The sequence below is a fragment of the Mercurialis annua genome, linkage group LG6, assembly GCF_937616625.2.
Source record: "Mercurialis annua linkage group LG6, ddMerAnnu1.2, whole genome shotgun sequence".
In the NCBI taxonomy this organism is placed as follows: Eukaryota; Viridiplantae; Streptophyta; class Magnoliopsida; order Malpighiales; family Euphorbiaceae; genus Mercurialis; species Mercurialis annua.
The window spans coordinates 44,155,026-44,178,265 of NC_065575.1; the positions used below are offsets into that span (position 1 = coordinate 44,155,026).

At 33.2% G+C, this 23,240-nt stretch overlaps 3 protein-coding genes across 6 annotated transcripts; 2 read left to right on the top strand and 1 right to left on the bottom strand.

The window, feature by feature from the left end:
• Positions 1-808: 808 nt before the first annotated feature.
• On the bottom strand, positions 809-2,899 carry LOC126653983 (heavy metal-associated isoprenylated plant protein 39). The gene is made up of 3 exons (XM_050347986.2): positions 2,622-2,899; positions 2,158-2,233; positions 809-1,483 (listed from the first exon to the last, which is right to left on the bottom strand). Exons 1-3 carry the CDS (start codon positions 2,625-2,627, stop codon positions 1,047-1,049), a joined length of 519 nt encoding a protein of 172 aa, XP_050203943.1. The 5' UTR covers positions 2,628-2,899; the 3' UTR covers positions 809-1,046.
• A 10,083-nt stretch (positions 2,900-12,982) lies between these two features.
• LOC126686302 (uncharacterized protein At1g01500) lies at positions 12,983-15,872 on the top strand. The gene is made up of 2 exons (XM_050380342.2): positions 12,983-13,956; positions 14,934-15,872. The coding sequence occupies exons 1-2, from the start codon at positions 13,300-13,302 to the stop codon at positions 15,162-15,164; spliced, it is 888 nt and encodes a 295-aa protein (XP_050236299.1). The 5' UTR covers positions 12,983-13,299; the 3' UTR covers positions 15,165-15,872.
• Positions 15,873-16,444: 572 nt separating this feature from the next.
• On the top strand, positions 16,445-22,147 carry LOC126686301 (C-terminal binding protein AN). 4 transcript variants are annotated; one of them, XR_007643885.2, is made up of 8 exons: positions 16,445-17,246; positions 17,653-17,821; positions 17,924-18,054; positions 19,381-20,178; positions 20,267-20,314; positions 20,815-20,928; positions 21,208-21,343; positions 21,599-22,147. XR_007643885.2 is itself a non-coding variant. In XM_050380341.2 (7 exons), the coding sequence occupies exons 1-7, from the start codon at positions 16,644-16,646 to the stop codon at positions 21,280-21,282; spliced, it is 1,938 nt and encodes a 645-aa protein (XP_050236298.1). In that variant the 5' UTR covers positions 16,445-16,643; the 3' UTR covers positions 21,283-21,532. The 4 variants fall into 4 exon arrangements, 1 of the variants encoding a protein (XP_050236298.1); XR_007643884.2 differs by having other exon boundaries at positions 21,689-22,147; XR_007643886.2 differs by lacking the exon at positions 21,599-22,147 and adding an exon at positions 21,485-21,532.
• The last annotated feature ends 1,093 nt before the right edge of the window (positions 22,148-23,240 follow it).

Genomic DNA, 23,240 nt, shown 5'->3' on the forward strand with positions numbered 1-23,240 from the left:
TCTCTTTCATAACCGATCACGATAGAAAAATAGTTTTAAAGACTGTTTTGAGAGAGAAGATAATTCAGAGACGGTTAGTGCAAATTTCCCTCTTTATAGGCATCATAAAGGTCGGGGTTCAATCCATCCATAATTAGGTGTTTGCATCTCTCGTTGCTAATAAAATAATTAAAAAAAAGAGTTTGAGACTCGACTCAACAATATAGCATTCACATCAATATTTATACCATCTGTAGTACTCCGAAGATCTGACTCAATACGATGGATTCTCATACGACAATATGGTTTGAATCGATGATTGATGTAATTTATATAAGAGCAAATTACTCTAAGATACCTCACATTTGTCATAATTCACAGTTTGATACCCCTTATTTGAAAATCAAACGATTTGATACCTCAGTTTTTATTTTGTAAACTATAAGACCCTTCTGTTAAATATAGGTACTCAGTCGTTAACAGAATAAAATGTGAGGTACCAAATAGTTTACAAATGAGGTATCTAATCGTTTACATAATTGAAACCGAGGTACCAAATCGTTTATATAATCAAAACTGAGGTACCAAATCGTTTGAAAATAAATTTCAAATTATTAACGGAACTAACAAAAGGCTTTATAGTTTACAAAATCAAAACTGAGGTAGCAAATCGTTTGATTTTCAAACAAGAGGTACCAAACTGTCAATTATGACAAATGTGAATTACCTTAAAGTAATTTGCTCTTTATATAATAAACCAAACAAATGATCCGATCACATTTTCGATATAGATGCTGGATATACCGTATAGATTGGCTAAAATTTGAGATAAACAAAGAGTATGGGTGATATAATAACTATATTAAACAAAGTTTCAAAATTTCCTTTATTCTCTCTACACATTACTTATGATCTGAATAAGATGAATGAGGCATCACCATCTATATACAAGGTTTTTCCTCTCCTCCTTAGCTAATTTTTAGCTCTTAAAAGACAACATTGAGTACTGATGAGATCAAAAACCTTCACCAGTAGTAGTAAAAAAAGGCTAAAACATTTTTTTTACCTTAGCATATAGCACAAGCATTTGGATTCTCTTCAATGCTCTGAACATAGTAGTAGGTTGTGAGATGAGGATTATAAGCTTTATAAGCTTTAACCATCTCAAGAACCGGGTCGGGAGGCGGAGCCGCCTCTTTTTTCGGTTCATCTTTTTTACCTTCTTCCTCCTTTTTACCTTCCTCTTTTTTACCTTCTTCCTCTTTCTTTGGCTCTTCTTTTTTTGCTTCTTCTTCTTTCTTTGGTTCCTCTTTTTTAGCCTCTTCTTCTTTCTTTGGTTCTTCCTTTTTCGGTTCCTCTTTCTTCTCGGGCTCCTTCGCCGGTCCGACGGAAACTATATCCGTCGACCAATATTTTCTCAACTTGCTCACTACAGTTATAGGATCAACTGTTCCTATAACTGTCATTTTCTGTTCTTTCATATCCATGGCAATTGAATCAATCCCTGCATAATTTTATAACAAAAATGAGAAACTTCTCAAAGTTTGGTAAACAACACTGCAATAAGATACTTCTATTGTTGATTTAATTAGTAAAACAGATGAACTAAGCAACACGAACACTTCATTCAATCAACATGTTCCGTTTTGGAAATGTGTTGGAAATTTGGCGGTCGAACACAGAACTTCATTTTTAACATACAAAACCTTAAATTAACACCATTTTGCCATGTCCGTATCAAACTGTCCCAATTCTACGTATATGTATCCGTTTCCGTGCTACATAGAAGATCAATATCTTTGCATATAAATTAGGTGGAGTTATATTAATCACCAGCAGACTAAAGTAAATAGTCATATAGTGATAAATCTTTACCTGAAAATCAAGAATAATGTTAGGTAAACTTATTTTTCTATTGTCGTTTGGAATGTTAGGTAAATTTTAAATCATTACCTAAATTCACTTTGTTTGTCTGTTAGCTTACCAAAAATATGATTTAGACAAAAGAACAGAAAACAATTAATAACAGTAATTAGAAAAAAACAAGAAAAAACAAGATCTGTTCTGTTTCTCTTGGCAATTTCTATTAAGTTTCTGCTAGTTTCATAGCTTTTGTGCCAGAAATCTCAGTTCAAGATGATGAGATGAAATTCTGAAGTTAATGAAAAAAATTGATACCTGAGAGTGTAGAAACTGTCTTCAAAGCCTTCTGCTTAGCTTTGTCATCATGCAAATCCAATTTCAATATAAACTTCTGCAATCAAATGAATCAGACGGATCTGTTCATATTGTTTTCAAATGAAAGAATAAAAAACAAATTCACCAACATTATCAAACCAATTCCCACTTGATTTCCCCCTTTTTTACTCTAAAATTAGTCTAATCATTTTCAAATTATAAATCAGAATTGTTCTTCTCCCACTAATGCATTAAATCTGAAACAGAACTTGAAGGAAAGTGTTGATTCAGTCTAATAAACAGCACGAGGCTGTGAGTTTAAACCCCGCCTCTGCAATTAACAACTAACAATTGAGACTCTAACAGTCGGAATCTTATCTATATATATATAAAAACACCAGGAATCAGAATCCACGAAAAATAATAGTAAAGAATCAAATTCGGAGAAAATTAAGGAATCAAACCTTCATTTCTTGGGCTGCCTTTTTTAGGATCAAAACCAGAGAAAAATAAATTAGGAGATGAGATTTGAGGAACAAAAAGATAAAAAGAAAAAAGAAAGAGAGGCGGAGACGAAATCGAATAATGCTAGGAATGAAAAAGATGGGCTGGAAGGGCCTAACTGTACTGTAATAATAATCCTCTAAAATCCGAATCAAAACAAGAATTGCAGAATAGGAAAGAGAAAATTTAAAGGTAGAGAGAGAAGTAAAAACAGTGCACGAATGTTGAAGATGTGTTAAGTGTTAGTGAAGTGGCTCTATTTAAGTCCATCTTTCTCAGCTACGATAACCACCGGAAATGTAAACGGTTCACGCGACTTAGAGGGGCGTGGACAACACGTTGTTGGACCACAAATAATTAATTTTTAATGTACATAAATTAATATACTATGTAAATTGTGGACAAGAACTACTTGATCATCAAATGATTTGGATTATGGTGCCTTTTCAATTCACTGAATGAACATGAAATGAAATACCTGACTTTTTAATGCAACTCTATAAGATTACTGAAAATAATCTTAATTTATTTTTATATGAAACTCAAAATCTATCAGAAAATAAAATAATAAGTTTACTGTATCTAGAAATTAAAACACATTCATAATCTATTCATCATTCTTATTTAAAGAACAATAATTGATTGTGTATAAATCACCATATAAAAAAATTGACTTTTAAACTTCTATGAAATAAGTTATAATTATATATTATCCTTAAAATTTACCCTTATCACCTTATGATAAAATACTTCAACTGTTTCATTTTTTAAGTCTTCAGGATTATCTACTGAATTTGGAGATTCAGCTTCTGCCACAGAGCAGGACATTGATGACAATGAACTTGCATTAGAACTATGCGAAGTGCCTGAATCAGAGGAAGATCTTTTGAGTGCAATGGAAGGAAGTAGCATAGATTTGCTTTATAGTCAACTAGAGCAAGCATTGGTAGAGGTTGAAAACCATAAACGAGAAGCAATTTTTTTGGTTTAAATATGACTCACATTATGATGTTAATTTGCTTTTCACCAAGTCTCATCAGGTTCCTTGGCAAATTATGTATGAATGATTTGCAATGTCTCAATTATACTTCTCAACTGCATTTCCGTGCTCGCATATCTTCAAGAAGGCAACAGAACAGTAACTGATACACTTTACAAGTATGCTGTTAATTAGTTTAGTACATGTAGGTGGAATTCGGCTCTTTATTTTTGCTTATCAGCTAATTATAGTGACAACAGTGGCGGAACGGTAAAACCAAATTTAGGTCGACGCTAAGAGAATGGCAATCTAATTAAGATGTTCAGGTGCGATAACTCGTTTCCAACTTCCGATTTAATTGAAAAAAAGAAAAGAAATCTATATATTACTCCATGGCCGAACAGTGTATGAAGTGGATATCAAAGTTAAAACATGACAACTAGAAGGCAACACTATCAACATGAAATACCACAATGGATGAGCAATTTTATTTTCAAAACAAAAAAAAAACCAACAAAAATAATTAGTAAAATTTGGTTGAATTCTATTTAGGCTTAATTCATTAAAAACACCCCACCTTGTATTTTTTTTTCGTTTATACCCTGACCTTGTAAAAACACCATTTGTACCCAATTTTGAGTTTTTATGTTTCATCTCTACCCAAAAGCATTAAATTGTACTCTTTTCATTTGAAAAAGAGTTTAAAACAATCCTTCATTTTTAACTTATATACTAATTAGATATTAATGTTATTAATAATACAAAAATACCATCTTCAAAACAAAAATTAAAAATAATAATAATTTTTTTAAAAAATATTTTTGACTTTTTTTAAATTTTTTTAATTGTATTTAAAAATATTTCCGACAAAAAATTAAAAATAATAATAAATTTTTTTAATTTTTTTTTTATTTTATAAAATTAAAAAAATTAATTAATTATTTGGATGTATTTGATTATTTTTTTAGTTTAAGGATTTATTTGTATTTTTTGAAATAGAAAAAAGTATGTTTTAAACTCTTTTCCAAATGAAAAGAGTACAATTTAATGCTTTTGGGTAGGGATGAAACATAAAAACCAAAAACTGGGTACAAATGGTGTTTTTACAAGGTCAGGGTATAAACGAAAAAAAAGTACAAGGTGAGGGTTTTTTAAGGAATTAAGCCTTCTATTTACTATGCTAGTCAAAAATTAGAATAGTTTTGTCCAAATTCTTAGCAAAGTAAACAGAAAAAAAGGCCAAAATCCCATAAAAAGCAGCACCTAACAAGACAAATGGTAAGATAACGTGGATCATTTTTTTTTTCTCTCTAACAAATCCTAACCGCCTGGAGCTTTTTTTTTATTTTTTTTTCGGCAGCCGTCAATGGCTTAATTTTTCTATTGACGGTAGCCAACCCTTTTATTTATGTTATTTTAATTTCATAGAATATAATAAATAGCCAATTCTTTTTCATTTTTCTGACAAATTAAAATTTATCACGAAGAGCAATTCAATTATCAAGAAGCGACGATAGATTGAAGATCTTTCAGTAACAAAATAGATTCGCATATGAGCTATATTAGTTTTATTTATTTTTTATTGTTTGTCTTTTTTATGAATGTTTTACTTTGTTCTTTTTTTATGAAAGGTTTGTTGTCCTTTCTCTGTGAAAGGTTTGTTGTCTTCTTTTTAGAAGGAGTTGTTGTCTCTTTTTTAAAAGGAGTTATATCAAGTGTTGATTGAATCGGATGCTGTGAGTTTGCGGGTGTTTAGAGAAGTTTGAACGAAGAGTGATTGAATACTGCACTTAATTCGCGAAACAGTTAGTAATTTATTTTTATTTTCGTAAGTAAGGTCTGCGAATCAGGCAGCATGTTGTCTGTTTCATGTCAGGTCATCGGGTTTAGTTTTCAAATTATCCCGAATTTCTTATTCAATTTAATGAGATCTGATGAATTTCAAAAAAAAAATGGTCTAGTGGAGAGAAAATTGAAAAAAAAAAATTAAAATATGTATTAAACTGTAAAAGAGTGTGCAAGTGCAATGTGGAAGATTAAGAGTTCGAATATTTCCACAAACGTTTTACATCCTCAATTATTCAAAAAAATTATGTTGATGAATTTTGTGAGAATATGTAAAAATAAAATGAGAGGAAATACAATGATTATTAAAAAGAAATATAAATAAACTTTAATTTACAGAGATCAACTGTTTTGGTTAGGAAGCGCGTGTCGTATACACAGCTGAGGTTGTAAAAAGAGAAGAGGAAGAATCCAGGATGCAGAGTGTGGGTCCCGCGAAAGAGGCGTCAAAATACAGGTGCGAGTTTTTACAATCACGGCGGCGTAAACTTGAGATTTATGACTGCGCCACTACTCTTCCCCGCCGTAACTTTAGAAATGGAAAGCATTAGTTGTATCACATTATTGACACGTGGCACTACCCATCACTATACCGTTACACTTAGCAGCCTTACCCGCCATATTTTTAATCCCTCCAAAATTTTCAAAGAAGACAATAAACGAAACGGAAATACCTCCTTGTGCCTTTTGTTTTATGCCTACCTTTGAATCCCATCAACAATTAGCTAAATTGTGATAAAATATTATTGCCCTTGTTTTCTTGATTTATAAATATGTAACGGCGAATTCATAATTTTTTTTTCAAAAATTTAATTTTCAATTCGTTTCTGATTTTCTGAATTTAACTATTCTCTAGCCCGAATTCACTACAAATCCTATCTCTGTTAAAAAAAAGATCGATGAAAACAAAAAATAATTTTTCAAAGTGTTTAAATGTATGCTCCAACTAAATGAAAATACATACATTATCAATTAGTTCAATATAAAGTAAAACTTACTCAACTAATAGTGAGTTTGGTTTATATCCTTGCTAAAATTAGCTATTTGATCATTACTTATTCACCATTATAAATTTATTATAATGTGTTGATATTTGGACCGGGTCGCCCATGACGGATTGACCCGAACCCAATTGACTATATGGATATGTAAGAGAAGGGTGCAATACCTTTCATAAAAGGTTGCAACTCTATAAAAAGTGGTAACTTCATGAAGAGTTATACTTGTTCATGAAACCTTTTAGTTGCTTATATATACATGTATTGAAAATACATAATTAACTAATGAATCATAACTCAATTCTCTATCAACTATACACAGTTAATAGGTACATTAGGTGGTGAAACATAGGTATTTTCCATTGTGAAAATACTTGAGACTTAGTGCATAAAGTTCAATCAAATTTGTGGAATCGACAAAAGGTATGTCAAGAACGATCCTAATTAATTTCCGCATATTCCAACATTGATATTTGAACCTATAATGTTGATTTTCATGTTTTGATTGATTAAAATTCATAAGCTTATGAAATGGACTTGAAATATAAAACAATTGAATTAGCCGTTTGAATAATTTATTGCATCACCATTAGAAATTCATGATACATTCTTTTAAGAATTTAAATAGGATTTTAAATTATGGTAGCTTTAATTAATATAATAGAATAGTGAAAAAAATGTACTTCCTCCGTCCCATTCTAATTGACCAAATTTTCTATTTTGGATCTCCCATTTTAATTGAAAACTTCTATTTATAGAATATTTTTTCACACTACTTTTCTCTTTTACCCTCATCAATTAATGCATTTCAAAAGCATTTTTCTAAAAAGTGGTGAAGCATTTAATATAATACGAGGATATAAAAGTAAAGTTACTAAAATTTCTTAAACAATGTGCAATGGAAATTTTCTCAATTAGAATGGAACAGAGGGAGTATTACTGAAGTGATAAGTGCTACTACAGTAGTAAAATATAGTAAAATTGAAATTTAAAATATCTTCTATTGATTATAACTTTAATTTAACATTAATCGTTGCCAGTGAGACCTATCCCAAATAGCTAAAACTATTCAGAGATTTCAGTGAACCCAATGATTTAAAATTAATTTAAAATTAGAATCTAACTTCTAACTACTAAGGTTATTTATGTATATTTGTGTTGAAAAAAAAAACGTTAAGCCAAAATTTTAACCATCTATCATAGAAAAGAGTTGAGAAATAAGCCAAAATTTTGACTTATTATGCACATGTAAAATTAGATTGTTAAGCCCCCTCCCCCTAGAATAGTGTTCTCACTCCCCAAACTCCATATTCTAGATCTATTTAGAATCAATTAAATTGCTATTAATGGAACTCACAGTCTTACACCATAGCATTAATTTCTAAACAAATCCCTCACCATATACGACTTAAAACACATTGCAAGTTGAGGGGCATATTTTAATTATATTTATAAAGCAAAATGGTCAAGGCACTAGATTTGACTATATTTTTAGTTAGGATGGGCGATGTATAGGCATGTAATCTTTGAAAAACTTCTCCCTTTTTTTTCTTAGTTGCTTTACTTTTTTGTAGCTTGGAAGAGGTATTCTAACAACATAATTTTTTTCTTTAAAAATACAAAAGCTGAAAATGCAGTTCAATTTTTGGAACTAGTTATTTTTTATTTATTTATTAGTTAGAATGTGATCAACTGATTAACTTTTTAATTCATTTATGGTAAAGAATTATCATCCATTATCATGTTATATGTGGCAATGTCATCGAGGCCATGCCAAAGAGATGCAACTAAAAACGAATGATGTTGTTTTATTTGGTAAAATTTCTTAGGACTTAAATGAGAGGAAAAAAAGAAAAGGAACTTATTATAGTAAAAAATGTATCCATTATCCAGGTGTAAAATCATCCAAGTAGGATGAAATGATGTGAAAAATGAGTGAATTGGTAAAGTTATGTTAGGGACAATGACACAGGAAGGAATCAATCAATCTTGTTGAGCTAAAAATATATGAGTGTAGCCGGCCTATCTCCTACTGACAAATGGGTGAGGCCCACGATTGACGTTTTACAAAGACAAAATATACAAAAAAAACTCTCATAATTTCCATAAAAGTACAAATCAGTCTTTTTTATTTTTTTTAGATATAATTAAATCCTCTTTGTTTTTAAATAGAATAAATAACTCTTTTCGTCCAATATCATTAGAAACACTCGTTAATGTCTGACATGTCTCTTATAATTATATATGAAAAAAGTTCAAAAATAATTGTAACGTTTAAAATATTTACTGAAAATTGGAGTAGGTGAGTGTTTCAAAAGTAAACTAAATTTTTTTATTTATTTAAATTTAAAATAATGAGAGTTTAATTGTTGAATTTTAAAAATATGAGGGCTTAATTATGCTTAAAAAATAAAAGAGATGAGCTAATTTATACTTTTTAAAAAAATCAAAGGTTTTTTCATACCTTCTACTATCTTTTACGAATTATGTGGATTTACATGTATTTTTAAATTTGAGATTATGTTACGAACTTACGATGTTTTAGAGCGTGGTGGATTAGATGTTAATCCAGATCAAATTTCCACATATTTAGACTAATAATAAAACCTTTTATTCAAATTTATTATTTTAGATTTGATTATTTTTACTCCATTTTATTAAAGATGTTATATTTTTAGATACATATTAAATTTAATTTTTTACATATAAATTTAGACTTTTATTTTTAGTTGCAGCAGTCAGCAATACGTAGGTTTGATTCAATCCAAATACGTATAATTTCAATTTATTAATTTTTTTTGGGACTAATACCACATTTCGAACCAAATCCAGACTACATTAAGTTTATCTAAAAAAATCAGGTATATTAGACCTGGATCATTATCATATGTAACAACAGATAATGCGACATTATAAAGCGTTTAAAAATAAATTATGTTTTTATAATTAAGGATGTACATTACTTCAAATTGAACGGAATCAAATTATATTATATTTTTTAAAATCAAACCAAATTGAATTATAAGGATTTATAATTTTTAACTTGAGCTAAGCTAGTTCGTTTGCTTAATTATTTTAGTTTTTTTAACAGAACTTAATTATTTTAGTTCGGCTCGGTTAATTTAGCTAGGTTTATTATTTTTATCTAATATCAAATAAACAATTTTATATAATAATGTCAAATCAAATTAGGTTATTTCTGTTTGGTACGGTCGCTGAACATCCCTACTTGCAGCAATTAAAAAGAAGAGGAAATTACACTCAGCACTTGATTATCAAAAATAATTCCAAAAATACCTGAGCATCTTTTTTTTTTCTGTCAACACTTGATCCCACCTTTTTATTTCATCTGACACTTGATTTCACCTTTTTATTTCATCCAGCACTTGATTCCACCTTTTTATTTCATCCAACACTTAACCCAACCTTTTTATTTCATTCAACATTTAACTCCATTTTTTTATTTATCCAACATTTAACTCTTTTTTTAAGATTTAGAATTTAGATTTTAAAATTTTAGGGTTTAGAATTTATGATTTTAGGGTTAGGGTTTAGCATGATTTAAGATTTAGAGTTTAAGATTTAGGATATAGGGTTTAGCATGATTTAGGGTTTAGGGTTTAAGGTTTAGCCTGATTTAGGATATAAGGTTTAGCATGGTTTAAAGTTTAGGGTTTAGGGTTTAGGATTTAACATGATTTAGGGTTTAGGGTTTAGTATGGTTTAGGGTTTAGAAAAATAAAATTTTAAGTGTTAGGTTTAATATTTTATTAAATCAAGTGCTAGGTGCAATTTATTTTCTTTTGTAAGTATTGTCCGCAAATAAAAACGAACATAAGTATTTTTGAGATCATTTTAACAAAATCAAGTATTTTTCAACTTTTTCCGGCTAATAATCACCGACAGTCCTCGGCTTTTACCCTAAATTTCCCTAAACCCCCTATACTTTCAAAAGCTTCCCTAAACCCCCCAAATTTTATGGCGGCGCTCATTCACGGTCCTTATGGACAAAAATACCCTTACAAAAAAAAATTGGCGGCTGGCGGCGCCACGTCATCTGACATGTCAGAAAAAATTCAAAAAAAATTAAAAACCTAAAATACCCCTGAAATAAGCCAATCAAACCAAAACCTAACCAAACTAATCCAACCATTCTCATTCAAACCAACCACACTTAATAAAACTCAACCCATGTCAATCATGTCTTTATCTTCTGGACATTCATTCATCAATGATCTTAAACCATCTATCTCCTACATAATCACAAAAAAGCAAATTTCACAGACTGTCAACTTTTAATTGTAAGAACTGAGATGCACCGAGACAAGAAGGCAAGTTTTAAGTTATAAAAGAACTCAGAAATAAAATGACCCAGTAAAAAACTCCGCTAACAGTAAACTAATATGGAAATTAAAATGCAATTACCTTGTTTATGAAATTGGTAAGATAAACACTCCTATGCTCAATAGCAGATAGCCTTCGTTCCATAATTCTAAGAAGGTCAGGGACAACTGCAATTCCATTTCTGCAGATACAATAAAACTAATTAAATTCAGCTATTAAAATCTCTAAACCTGACTGAACTATACAAATGCATAATTTGAAGGTGCAACGCGATAAAATTAGCACAATCTGTACATGTTTATTTTAAAAAAAAATGTGTCGATTGAGTAAGGGCGAGCAATGAGGAGAGAAGCAGCGGATCGGACAAATGACGATTTGCTACCATTTGAATCTGTTCTCGAGAACAGATCTGTTCTCAAGAACAGATTTTGGGAAAGATGACCGGCGGGCAACAGAGGGCGGCGGGCGGCGGCGGGTGGTTGACCGGGTTGAGCGTGGTTGGTTTAAATGAGAATGGTTAGATTTTAATTAAGTGTGGTTTGATTAGTTTGGTTAGGTTTTGTTTTGATTGGTTTATTTTAAGGGTGTTTTGGGCTTTTAAATTTTTTCTGATATATAAGATGACGTGGCGCCGCCAGCCGCCAATTTTATTTTTTTTGTAAGGGTATTTTTGCTATAAGGACCGTGAATGAGCGCCGCCATAAAGTTTGGAGGGTTTAGGGAAGCTTTTGAAAGTATAGGGAGTTTAGGGTAAAAGTCGAGGACCGTCGGTGATTATTAGCCACTTTTCCCTAAAAAGAAAGAAAGGCTAATGGTGATATATTGGGCCCTAAAGTAATCGATGATATCTGTGCCACAATTGGAAGATTTACGCAGTGGAGTTGGCCCATATAGGCAAAATTAATGGGCTTTTGCGCTCGTTTGGCCCATCAAGAGAATTGTCGGTTTATTACGAAGACTTGACGGCGTTAGCTCCAGCCACGTACGGATCCAGCCACGTGTCATTCATGCGCCCACTCACCCACTTACGTACAGTAATACTAATAGAGCAATCATAATTCTTTTCCTAAAACAGAAAAAAAATTACTTAATAAATAATGGAGTATAATTTTATATCGCTACTGATTTTTAAGCCATTTTTTATTACTAGCTTTTAACAATTTAATCACAAATTTAACATATTACTATTAATTTAGTTGACCGTGATTAATTGATTGATTTTTTCAGATTAAATAATAAAAATCACTACATAGTTCATCTATAATAAATATGTAAAACTTGTTTTTAGACTTCACATATAGACTAATAGTATAGTAGTCCAGTACCCAAAATATAATTCAACAACTTTCATGTTTTATTAAAAAACATGTTTCATGTTTTTTAAACATATCAATTTATTTAATTACACGAATGCTCAAGATTTAACGTGCAAACTATTTAATATTTTTATTATAAAGATGCTACATATATTGTTTGTTAAGAGAATATATTTTGTTAAGAGAGCTACAAGTAATTAGCTATACAACAGCACATATGTACAATTCTTATAGTATTTTCAATAATATTCTTTTAACATAGAGAACACTTTTTTTTATATTAAAAGAATATTTTAATGAAACTAAAATTTATTCAGCTATCTACTTAAATTTTATATTACTGTTATTGAAGAATTGGGGAAGAAAATTTTCTCTATTTATTTTTGCTTTAAAGTTGCATATTTCATTAACTATATACCAAATAGATATAGATATTTCTTACTTATATTATTTAATTAATTAATTTTTATTTACTTTCTAAATCTTTCGGGTAATAATATATTTTAAAAATAATAGATCAATTATTTTTTAGTAAAATATTATTAATAGTATAAAGCAGAGAGTGGATGGGAGTCAACTTATTCTACATTAATTTGTAATAAAATATAAAAATTATTGAATATTAATATATTGCTAAATCCTTTTTCTATATGAATTTGATTCTTATAAAATCCTCCAAATATTAATAAAATAAATGTTTATTAGAATATCAGAAATCTAATACTTTTTTTTGACAATAAAAAAAGTATTAATATTAAATTATAAAACAAATTATAAAAATATATAAATATTAAATGAGCAAGCATCAAATGAATTTGAGATATTAAAAGAATATTATTTTTTGTATTTTAGTGTGGGATGATGAATTCACGTTAAATCACCGTTATTTAAGTACCTGCTAATTTCCTGCATCTCCTTTTGACTTGGTCTGTGCTACTTTTATATTTAACATTCTTAAATCAACACTAATAGAAAATCCTTAAACTTAACCAAATATCTTCTCCTCCACCAGCAAACATTAATCAAACCAAATTTTCTCAAATTTCTAATCCAAAACCCTAATTTCTCCACATCAATCCAAAACAAAGAAAAATTCTTTCTTAATTCCCATATGATTCCAACGATACAAATTCCCAGTCTGTATTAATCAAATTCGATGGATATTCAAGAGCAAGAATCGTCCAATTCCTACAATCTAATCGCCAATTCATCGTCGTGGTTCGAAATCAGATTGTTCTACGTAAGAATCACACCGTGTGTGATCGAAAGCGTACCGGATCATCTAACACTCCGTCATCTACGGCGGGTTATCAGCACCCCACTTGAAATCAACGGCTCAAGAATCCCCGCTGCGGATTCCGCCACCGTTACCTTGCGCCGTGACCGTCTTAATAAAGAATCGTCAGAGGTTACCTACGTTAGCACCGACAGTGTTAGGGTAACGGGGGCCGTTGAATTCGAGGTGGTAGAGGATAATAAAGATTTGTTCTTATGCGGTTCTTTAGAGAGAATTGAGTCCCCGACATGGTGTAGTGATTCGAAAACAGGTTGGAGCATGGAATGTTATATGGCGGCGTCTGTTGGAGAGGGTAATTCGGTGTTTTTTCAACCGAAGATGGGGGTTTCGTCGCCGGCGATCGAGGTTTATATTGCAGGATGTTGCGGTGGTGTGCCGGTTATTTTGACTAAGACGATATTGGTGAGTCCTAGAAGGAGAGGCTCGAGGCATAGAATGCTTGATGCTATTCCTGAAGATGATGAGATGGAGAAGGTTCAGAATGGTGATGCGTCACTTCGAGTCCGTAAAGTTCAGGTATATTTAGGATTATGGTTGGTTTTTTGCTGCATTAGAATTGTATTATATGTGGGTTATCAGTTACATATATTGCTAGTTGGATGTGTGATTTGGAATTCTAAAATTCGTGTATAGGGCTAGCAAGTGCAGGGTTTTCTCTGTCTTGATTGAAAGCTGGGGTATGGATTAGGAAGGGGTTAGGGTACTACTGGACAATATATCCCGCCTCTTTTTTTTAGAAGAAGAAGAATTGTAGGCTGTCTGTTATGAGATAATGCAAGAGGAAGTTAACTATTTTTGTATTGGGTGAGAGCCTATTTGTAATTAGTAATATTTAATCGATGACGCTGGGGAACTAACTAGAAGAAATTAACTCAATATTCTTAAACTGAGACTAGTGTGTGGATAATATAGCCTAGGAGGCTAGGATTATATAAGGATGTAGATTAGTGATTGTCACTTCTTTCTCATGATTAATGACTTTTGGTTGCTTAATTCCATCAATCAACAAAGCTTTTGCTGTTTTCTTTAGCCTAACTATTTGGTACCAGTCTTTCTGATGGTGCAAACTAGCAATTCGTGTAAATGGGTTGCTTCTGCTTGTGCAATAGTAATTCATGTAAATGTGTTGCTTCTGCATGTGCAAACTAGTAAATCATGTAAATGTGTTTTTTTAGTGAAGCAAACATGTTTAATTATCCTAACCATGTAACAACCCCATATGGTGGACAATCTGGAAAGTTTTTCAGAATTTTTTTTGCATTCCCCATCTTGGAATGCCATTTGTTCACATGCTGATTTAAATTAATCTTGCTATTAGTAGATTTAGATGCTGATCCACACTGCATTAGTTAAACTTAAAACTGATTTGGTTATGCTATGTTTTTCGAAGTTGAAGAGTTCGCTGATGCCTCCCTTTTTGCCTAGAACAAATTATTTTCTATCTGTTATGTACTGTTTGCTGACTGGCTTATTCTCATTGGGTGCTGATGCAGATTGTTGAATCAGAAGGTGATGACTATGATTCAGAAGAGAAAATTGGAAACAGATATTACCCAGATGAAATGTACTATGGCGAGGATGGCCAACTTACATGGTTTAATGCTGGCGTGAGAGTTGGTGTTGGAATAGGACTTGGGATGTGCCTTGGGATTGGAGTAGGTGTTGGACTGCTTATGCGTTCATATCAAGCAACTACAAGGAATTTCAGGAGGAGGTTTTTCTGATATATGAGCTGAATAAATTTGATCCAGTAATACGCTGTCATGGATCAGCATAAAAGAATATGGAATCTTTCAGATTTTCAAGCAAGTCTGAAGATCTCAACACGGGGCTAAAGAAAATAAGAAACACATTATACAATAATGCTGATATGTTAAAAGTACGAGTTTTGGTAGGTCAGAGTAACAAAGTGCACAGTGTTTTTGTAAGGTAGTCTCGATCTTTTCTTCATAAGATGAGCCTGCATTGAACATATGAGCTTTTGCTAAAAGTTCCCGGTAATAATCCAATAGCTGCACGTTACATCGTGCATTTGTTGATTCGCATGGAAGTTAGTTGCATCCCCGATTTGCTTCAACATCTGGATGATTGGAGCGTGCAAGCAGGAGGGAGGAAATACATACATGTTCGGCAGCAAAACACGAGATTGTGTGGGGTATATCGGTTTGCTTCTTCAAACAATATGCGTCGTCATCATTGAGCGAGTTCTGTAGAAAATGGGGTGGTAGTTTTTCAAATTCTTTTGTTTTTTCTTTTCTTTCTGTTTCTCGCCCTTTTCTTCTTTACTTAACCTGTTCTCTTGAAAATAAATCTTAGTTTCCCCTGTAATCAAGCTTATAATGCTGTTTGTTTATGTTTATATTTCATTAATTTGTTCGAATCTGTAAGTAGACCTGTGGGAATAATGGACAGTGTTTTCCATTTCTATCTAAGAGCTATATCTATATATGTACATAATACTACATGTGATCGTGATCTTAATAATTGCTGGTTTCTGCCGCAAGGTAAAGTTCAAAGCTCAAAGCGCTATCAAACAGAGCAACCATTTCCAATTTTCACTTCTGCCCAATCTTGTGGTGATTTAATCGTTCATGCTGAGGGACTTAAAAAAAATTCATAAAGTGGGGGAAGATATAAACACTGGCGGAATCATCGTCCAGGACCAGTGCTACAACGTGGAGTTCACCTCCCACACGATGGTTGCCGGCCTCCCAACAGTATGGCTGTTCCAGTTAGCGACTATGATACCGAGTAATTCCGCCCAAGTTGAAATCCTAGTTCTATTCCAAGTAATATACAAATTCTTTACTTATGATCTATGTAGTTCTGTTTAGCTTGCCTAGAGGAGAGGCAAAAGAGAAGCCCGTTGAAAACTAAGATTACGCAATTCATGAGTAATTTAGTGGTCCATAATATACTCGTAGTTGTACTATATATATCTCATTAATATTCGAATAGCATAACTGACAAAAATTAGGCCCATAATTGTAATTTCACAAGATTAAAAGGGCATTATCAGAAAAAATAAAAGATCTAACAGGGGTACATTTTGAACTTCTCCCGGAGCACGGGAGCCATTGTATTAGCCAAGCAGTCAAAATTACAAAAGAAATGCGCTGGATTACAGAAAACCCATAGAAATGCCCCATATTTACATCACTAAACCCTAACCACCACCACCATAGAACAACCACCACGACACAATGACGACACCAACAACTAACGATCTCAGATCTTCTACTACAATGTCTCACCGGAACACCTCTCCGCAACCGCTCCCGTTAGTCGTTACTCTTAACTGCATCGACGATTGCGCCGTCGAGCAGGACTTCTTATCCGGCGTCGCCGTCGTCGAACACGTTCCTCTCAGCCGTTTAGCCGATGGAAAAATTGAATCAGCTGCTGCTGTTCTTCTTCACTCTCTTGTTTACCTGCCTCGAGCCGCGCAGCGCCGGCTCCGTCCTTATCAGCTCATTTTATGCCTCGGCTCAGCTGACCGTGCTGTCGACTCTGCTCTCGCTGCCGACTTAGGTCTCCGGCTTGTACACGTGGATACCTCGCGTGCTGAGGAGATCGCGGACACTGTGATGGCTCTGTTTCTTGGATTGTTACGGAGAACGCACTTGTTATCTAGACATACGCTATCGGCTTCGGGTTGGCTTGGCTCAGTGCAGCCGCTGTGTAGAGGAATGAGGAGGTGTAGAGGCTTGGTTTTGGGGATTGTTGGTAGATCTGCATCGGCTCGGTCATTGGCTACTAGAAGCTTGGCTTTCAAGATGAGTGTGCTTTATTTTGATGTACACGAGGTTTGTGTTTTACAATGTGAATATTTTATTCATATAATTTTGTGTTTGTTGGCAACGTAATGTAATTGAGTTAGAATGTAGTAGTAAAAGATAACGAAATTCATTATTCGGTACAAATAAAATCGATAATGATGCGATAGTTGTAGAATCTTACTGCTCTGTGTTATGGGGAAACCGAATGACTGATTGAGAATGTGTTTGATGCTTAGCTGGGAAATGACAATGGATCAGATTCTATTACTGTATGTGTTATGCCTATCAGCAATTGTTAGAAAATAGCTTAATGAGTTGCGGAAAAATGCTATTCTATAAGAACTATCTTCACATTCAATCCCTTATAATTGTGGTTGCACTGTCTTAGCTTTTAGCTTTTGCTCTCTCTGAACTTGTGACTATGTGTATGCAGAGAAAAGGGAAAGTAAGCGGAACTCCCCTAAGATTTCCACCTGCAGCCCGGAGGATGGATACTCTTAATGATTTATTAGCTGCCAGTGACCTAATTTCACTTCACTGTGCTTTAACAAACGAAACAGTTCAGATTTTAAATGCAGAGTGTTTGCAGCATATAAAACCAGGTACGAGTGCATTATGCTACTTCCAGCACTTAAAATATAACTAAAATTAAGTTGAACTTGTTTATACTTACATGGGAGTAAAAACATTTATCTTCTTAAAAGGGGCCTTTCTTGTGAATACGGGTAGTAGTCAGCTATTGGATGATTGTGCCTTGAAGCAGCTTCTGATAGATGAGACTTTAGCTGGCTGTGCTTTGGATGGTGCTGAAGGACCACAATGGATGGAAGCATGGGTATGTTGTGTTCATAGTGGTGAATTTATCATTCTTAAGACTATAATTAAATGGTATCTTTTGCATCTTTATTATTTGCTTGTCTCTTTGCATGCACTTGCTATTTCTTCACATTAATTTTATAGGTATGCACGTAGCTGCCTAGCTGGCATTACCTATCTACCAATGCATTAGTAATTATCAGTCACATTATGCTGATATGTATTATTAAGGGCTCGTGAAGATGGTGTGAAGCCGTGAACTATAAAATTTATGCTATAGATGACATTCTGTGTTCAACCTGTTCCATTGTAATCCTTCTGCTGTTTGGAGAAGAGCAGTTTGTTTGAGATTCTATGCTGGATTTAACACCAAATCATTTGGCTAAATGTGTCAATTGTAAAGAAAAGTATGCTTACATTCTGACCAGCCTGACTGTGTTGGCACTGTTGCACATCTTTGTTTGTACCTACATTTAGGTGCATAGGGAGAGAGGAGGAAAAAAGTGTAATGTGCAGTTTTTTGCATCGTAGTTTCCTTCTTGGAAAACCTGGAAATTTCCTAATATTTGAGAAAAATAGCAACTTTGCCTCCATTTAAGTTTTTTTCCTGGTGTTACTCTAATTAAATTTGTTGAGATTAGAGGTGCAACTCTAACTAAATGCTTATGCTTATGCTCATTGCGGCTTCAAATATCATACTTTTTTTTTTTGATGAATGTAAAGTATATTAAAACCACAAGCAGTTGCTATAAAGAACCTAAAACTCAAGAGCTTACGCACAATTAAGGCTACGACTCAAGAGATTAAGGTATACAAAATCATCTCGTGATAATACAATCCGGACTCCTAAAAAAGTCTAGACTAGAATAAGGAAAAGATGGATTACGATACTTGTAAAAAATTGAAGCTCTAGTGAAGACTAACTTCTTGTTAGCTTTCTTATAAAAACTTCAATCACCTGCTTTCTCTTGGATATTCTAATGCTTTTTTGTTTCCGACTAACTTCTTGTTAGCTTTCTTAGAAGTACCTTCAAAGAATTTGTTACTTCTCTATAAACAAAAGAAGTAATAAGAAATTATGCATGGTAAATATGTATAAATTTCTGCTTACATAACACACGTAAGAGAGTTATTGTAGCAGTAAATCAATGGTTTCTTTTTGTTAAGAATATAATTAACTTGTGTTGCCTTATCAGGCTATGTTTTTTAGAAGCAAACAAAATGACCCCTTGTTCTTAATTTTTATGCCTTATGCTACAATTTGTAATAGGAACTAGGAGAAATTTAGTTCTGTTGTAAAACCAGGGTACATGATGCTAGTCTTACTTTTGTATGGTTGCTTCAGGTAAAAGAAATGCCCAACGTATTGATACTTCCACGCAGTGCAGATTACAGTGAAGAAGTGTGGATGGAAGTAAGGGATAAGGCCATCTCTTTATTGCAATCCTTCTTCTTTGATGGGGTTATACCAAAGGATGCCATCTCTGATGAGGAAGGAAGTGAAATAGGTGATGAAAATGAACAGTTTCACTTACAAGGCAAGGAAAGTTCTCTGCCGACTTCTGTTGGTGAGCATTTGACAGATGATATTCATGCAACTCCAGAAAGCTCCAGCAAAAAAGGTATTAATCAGCCAACAGAATCTTCTAGCCAGGCTCAGGGTTCTGGCTTGTCTCAAACTACTTCTGCAAGGTCTGAAGGAAGACGGAGCAGTAGATCAGGTAAGAAGGCAAAGAAAAGACATGGCCGTCAAAAGTCTATGCAGAAACCCGACGATCCTTCTCAACTAGAAAAACAAAGCACGTCACATCGAGAAGATGAGGCTACAATGAGTGGTACAGATCAAGTGTTGAGTTCCAGTTCCCGATTTGCATCTCCTGAAGATTCAAGAAGTAGGAAAACACCGACTGAGTCAATGCAAGAGTCGACTTCTGACCAATTTATGAGCTCAAGCAAGAAGCTAAGTGGAAAGTCTGTTGAGCTGCTGAAAGATGGTTATGTTATTGCTTTACATACAAGAGATCGCCTTGCACTTCATGTCTCAAGACAGAGAGTAAAAGGTGGTGGATGGCTCCTGGATGCCATGTCAGATGTAACAAAAAGAGATCCTGCAGCTCAATTCCTTGTCGTTTTTAGAAGCAAGGTTTGCCTGGCAGATAGTCATCATTATTCTGATTTTCATACAAAGTAATTCAAATAAATTGATGTTTTTGTATTGATGTATTTCTCAGGACACTATTGGATTGCGTTCTTTTGCTGCTGGTGGAAAGTTATTGCAGGTATTCATTATCCTAGATGATGAAGCTATTAGAGAGTGCACCTCTAATGCTTCTTCACCTGCTATTTTTTGTTACTATCAGTGGCAGCTAATATTTGGAGATTCACTGCAAAACAACTAGCTAATAAATCCAGTTGCTTTTGCGGATGAGACTTCTCCTGAGCACCATGAATGATTTCAAACAGTTGAAATTACTAAAGCATGCTTACTCTCTATATTACTGATGATTCAGTTAAAACAGAGCTATTTTTATTGATGTTAGACACTGCGAATCAAGCTCTGGATAGGTTGTTGAATGAAAGGATAAGCTTTATCCTCCTGATTATTATATTTCTGAATGCATTAGTTGACAAAAATTAGTTCCTTTCAAGAGAATTTTTAGTCTGATAACTTCTTGGCTTGACTAAAGCACGAAGCTTGACTTGCTTACAACATTGTGAATAATTATTGACTAAATTAAGTGGATGGGATTGATGACAACCTTTTTTCTTGACCCTGCAGATTAATAGAAGAATGGAATTTGTTTTTGCTAGTCACAGCTTTGATGTGTGGGAGAGTTGGATGTTGGAAGGTTCATTGGAGGAATGCAGGCTAGTTAACTGTCGAAATCCTTTGGTAAGTGAACTTTCTGTTTTTCCATATAAGTGCAGCATAATATCTCAACTCTGTACCAAAATTTCACTATGGTGAAGGGATCTATAATCCCTCTATGAACTATCTCGACTCTGTACCAAAATAAATTTGTGTATAAACTGTCTTGGCTTCCTGTTCTGAACAATTCTTGAGCTTAAACTTAGTTATGCGTAAAACCACTTAGATGGCCAAGGCATGGCATTAAGTTCTGATGAGCCTACTCTCTCTTTTGAATGCCTCTATTTGGTTGCAAAACTGCAGGCTATTTTGGATGTACGCATTGAAATTCTGGCTGCTGTAGGGGAAAATGACGGAGTCACGCGGTGGCTAGATTAGATTGTGAAAGCAAGAGTGAAGATAGCTAACTATTTCCTGCCATTTTTGTTATTCCTCTAAGGTTTGTATTCCCGAAACAATTTGTAAATCATTCTTTCCACCTTTATAATCTTCTAATTAATTTTTTTCATTTCAAGGTGTTTACAGTTTAGGCATTCAGTTTGATGAATTATTTTGTTGTTTTTGACCTCTTGACAAATAGATGTACCCTATCTGTAATGTATAAGAAAATCCCCCATTGTTTCTTCAAGTAGATTATTAGATTTCGGTTGGATCTTCTGAAATCCAATTGGATTGTTTTTCATTGGTTTTGAAGGTAAAGTTATCTCGAAACCGTTTATTCTCGTGTATTTCTCCTGCATGTTGAAGGTTTGTGGCTGATGTACATTGCTAATTCGGGTTACAGTATAGGAACGCGTGATCCCTCAACCTTTACATAATGGGAAATTTTGGGTTTGAAATTGAAGAATAAAATCGCATGAGGCAGCACGACACCACACTAGGCACCGTTGAGGCTATTTGACAAATTCTGCTTTGCTCGTCCTTGTAGTCAGTTTTAAGTATACTTTATTTTGATATTGTCAAATATGTGAACTTTGAATTGTGCCTATGCGCACCTAGAATTGGCATGTTTGGGTAGATCCGTGGAAAGCTAGTAGACAATGCCGAAAGATCCATAAAAGCCATTGCACATGCTCATGTGGTAAATCATTTTGCAGACCAACAAATGCCAAACTCATTTTCTATGGCACGTTCATCAATCTAAAACCTAATGCAGCAGAAAGCTTTATAAATGCAGTCATGTGAAAATTGTGTTTCCTATTACAGCAAATAAATAAAGGTTCCAATCTGAAACTCCAATATATTTGATCGTGTACTGTTAAGCTATAAACAAAATATAAAATACCACTTTCATTTGGTTTCCATTGTTTTAAGCCTACTCTATACCCATGTGAAGTGAAAATACCAGCAAATGGACCATAATCGAATACTTCTATTGAAGATATTGGCTATACACGGAAAAGTTTTTTTTTTTCCAAATTTTTAAAAATAGTTAATTCTTAATACATTTTTCAATTTTCAATTTCAATATTAACTATTTATTTAAATTGGGGCGGGTAAAAATTTAAATATATTTTTCTAAATTTTTATGATAAAAAGACAAATTAGAACATCATGAAGCAATACAAAAAGTGTATTTGAGCTTTTTTTCTCTAATTTGAATAGGTGGGTATGATTGAAATTCAATATTAATAGACAAACAATAACTGGTCCTAAATTCAGTGGTCGAAGCCGGAAAAGTCACTTGAAAGCCACAAACAACGATAAAAAACCATTGGAGGAGAGGTCTTTGTGCGTTCATGACACTCAAATCAACATTTTTATAGGGAAACAAGAGAGAAGAGAAGAAGTAATATTAAGAGAATAGTAAAAAAATACATTACGGTTTCATCATAATATATGACTTATATAGAAGGTTTTTGGTGGTTTTCTTTTCCCCCATTAAGTAAATAATGTGTGAACTTTTTTATATCTCAGTAGTAAATGTACGAACTTCATATAAATTATGTTATCAGAGCAGGGATACAAAATACAGGTAAATTACACTTTGGTATTTGTATTCTGGTAATATAGATGCGAACGTCGGGTAATAAGTCGTGTTTGTCATAGCAGAGATACAAGACAGGAGTAGTTCATACCTCGGCATTTGTATCTCAACTATCTCGGATAATAGTGGGTGTTAGTGGTTGGCGTATTTGTTGGACTCTGTGACATTATATATCGTCAAAGTTGCTTCGCTCCTATGATGATTGATTATCCAGTATGGAAAGTTTTTTCCTTTTCCTCTTAAAATTAGTTTATTGTTCCTTAACAGAACCGCAAAGATGGTACTAATGGCATTGACAGTAGTGGCGGGCGGACATCTCTGGACCATGCTAGAATTCAAGAACCTTCTT

Bases quoted from the DNA above. Each gene is read 5' to 3' on its own strand.
- LOC126686302 (XM_050380342.2), top strand. From the start codon at position 13,300: ATGGATATTCAAGAGCAAGAATCGTCCAATTCCTACAATCTAATCGCC. The intron at 13,957-14,933 runs GTATATTTAGGA...GTGCTGATGCAG, and splicing joins TTCGAGTCCGTAAAGTTCAG to ATTGTTGAATCAGAAGGTGA.
- LOC126653983 (XM_050347986.2), bottom strand. The intron at 1,484-2,157 runs GTATCAATTTTT...AAAATTATGCAG, and splicing joins GACAGTTTCTACACTCTCAG to GGATTGATTCAATTGCCATG.
- LOC126686301 (XM_050380341.2), top strand. From the start codon at position 16,644: ATGACGACACCAACAACTAACGATCTCAGATCTTCTACTACAATGTCT. The intron at 17,822-17,923 runs GTACGAGTGCAT...TCTTCTTAAAAG, and splicing joins TTTGCAGCATATAAAACCAG to GGGCCTTTCTTGTGAATACG. The intron at 20,315-20,814 runs GTATTCATTATC...TTGACCCTGCAG, and splicing joins CTGGTGGAAAGTTATTGCAG to ATTAATAGAAGAATGGAATT.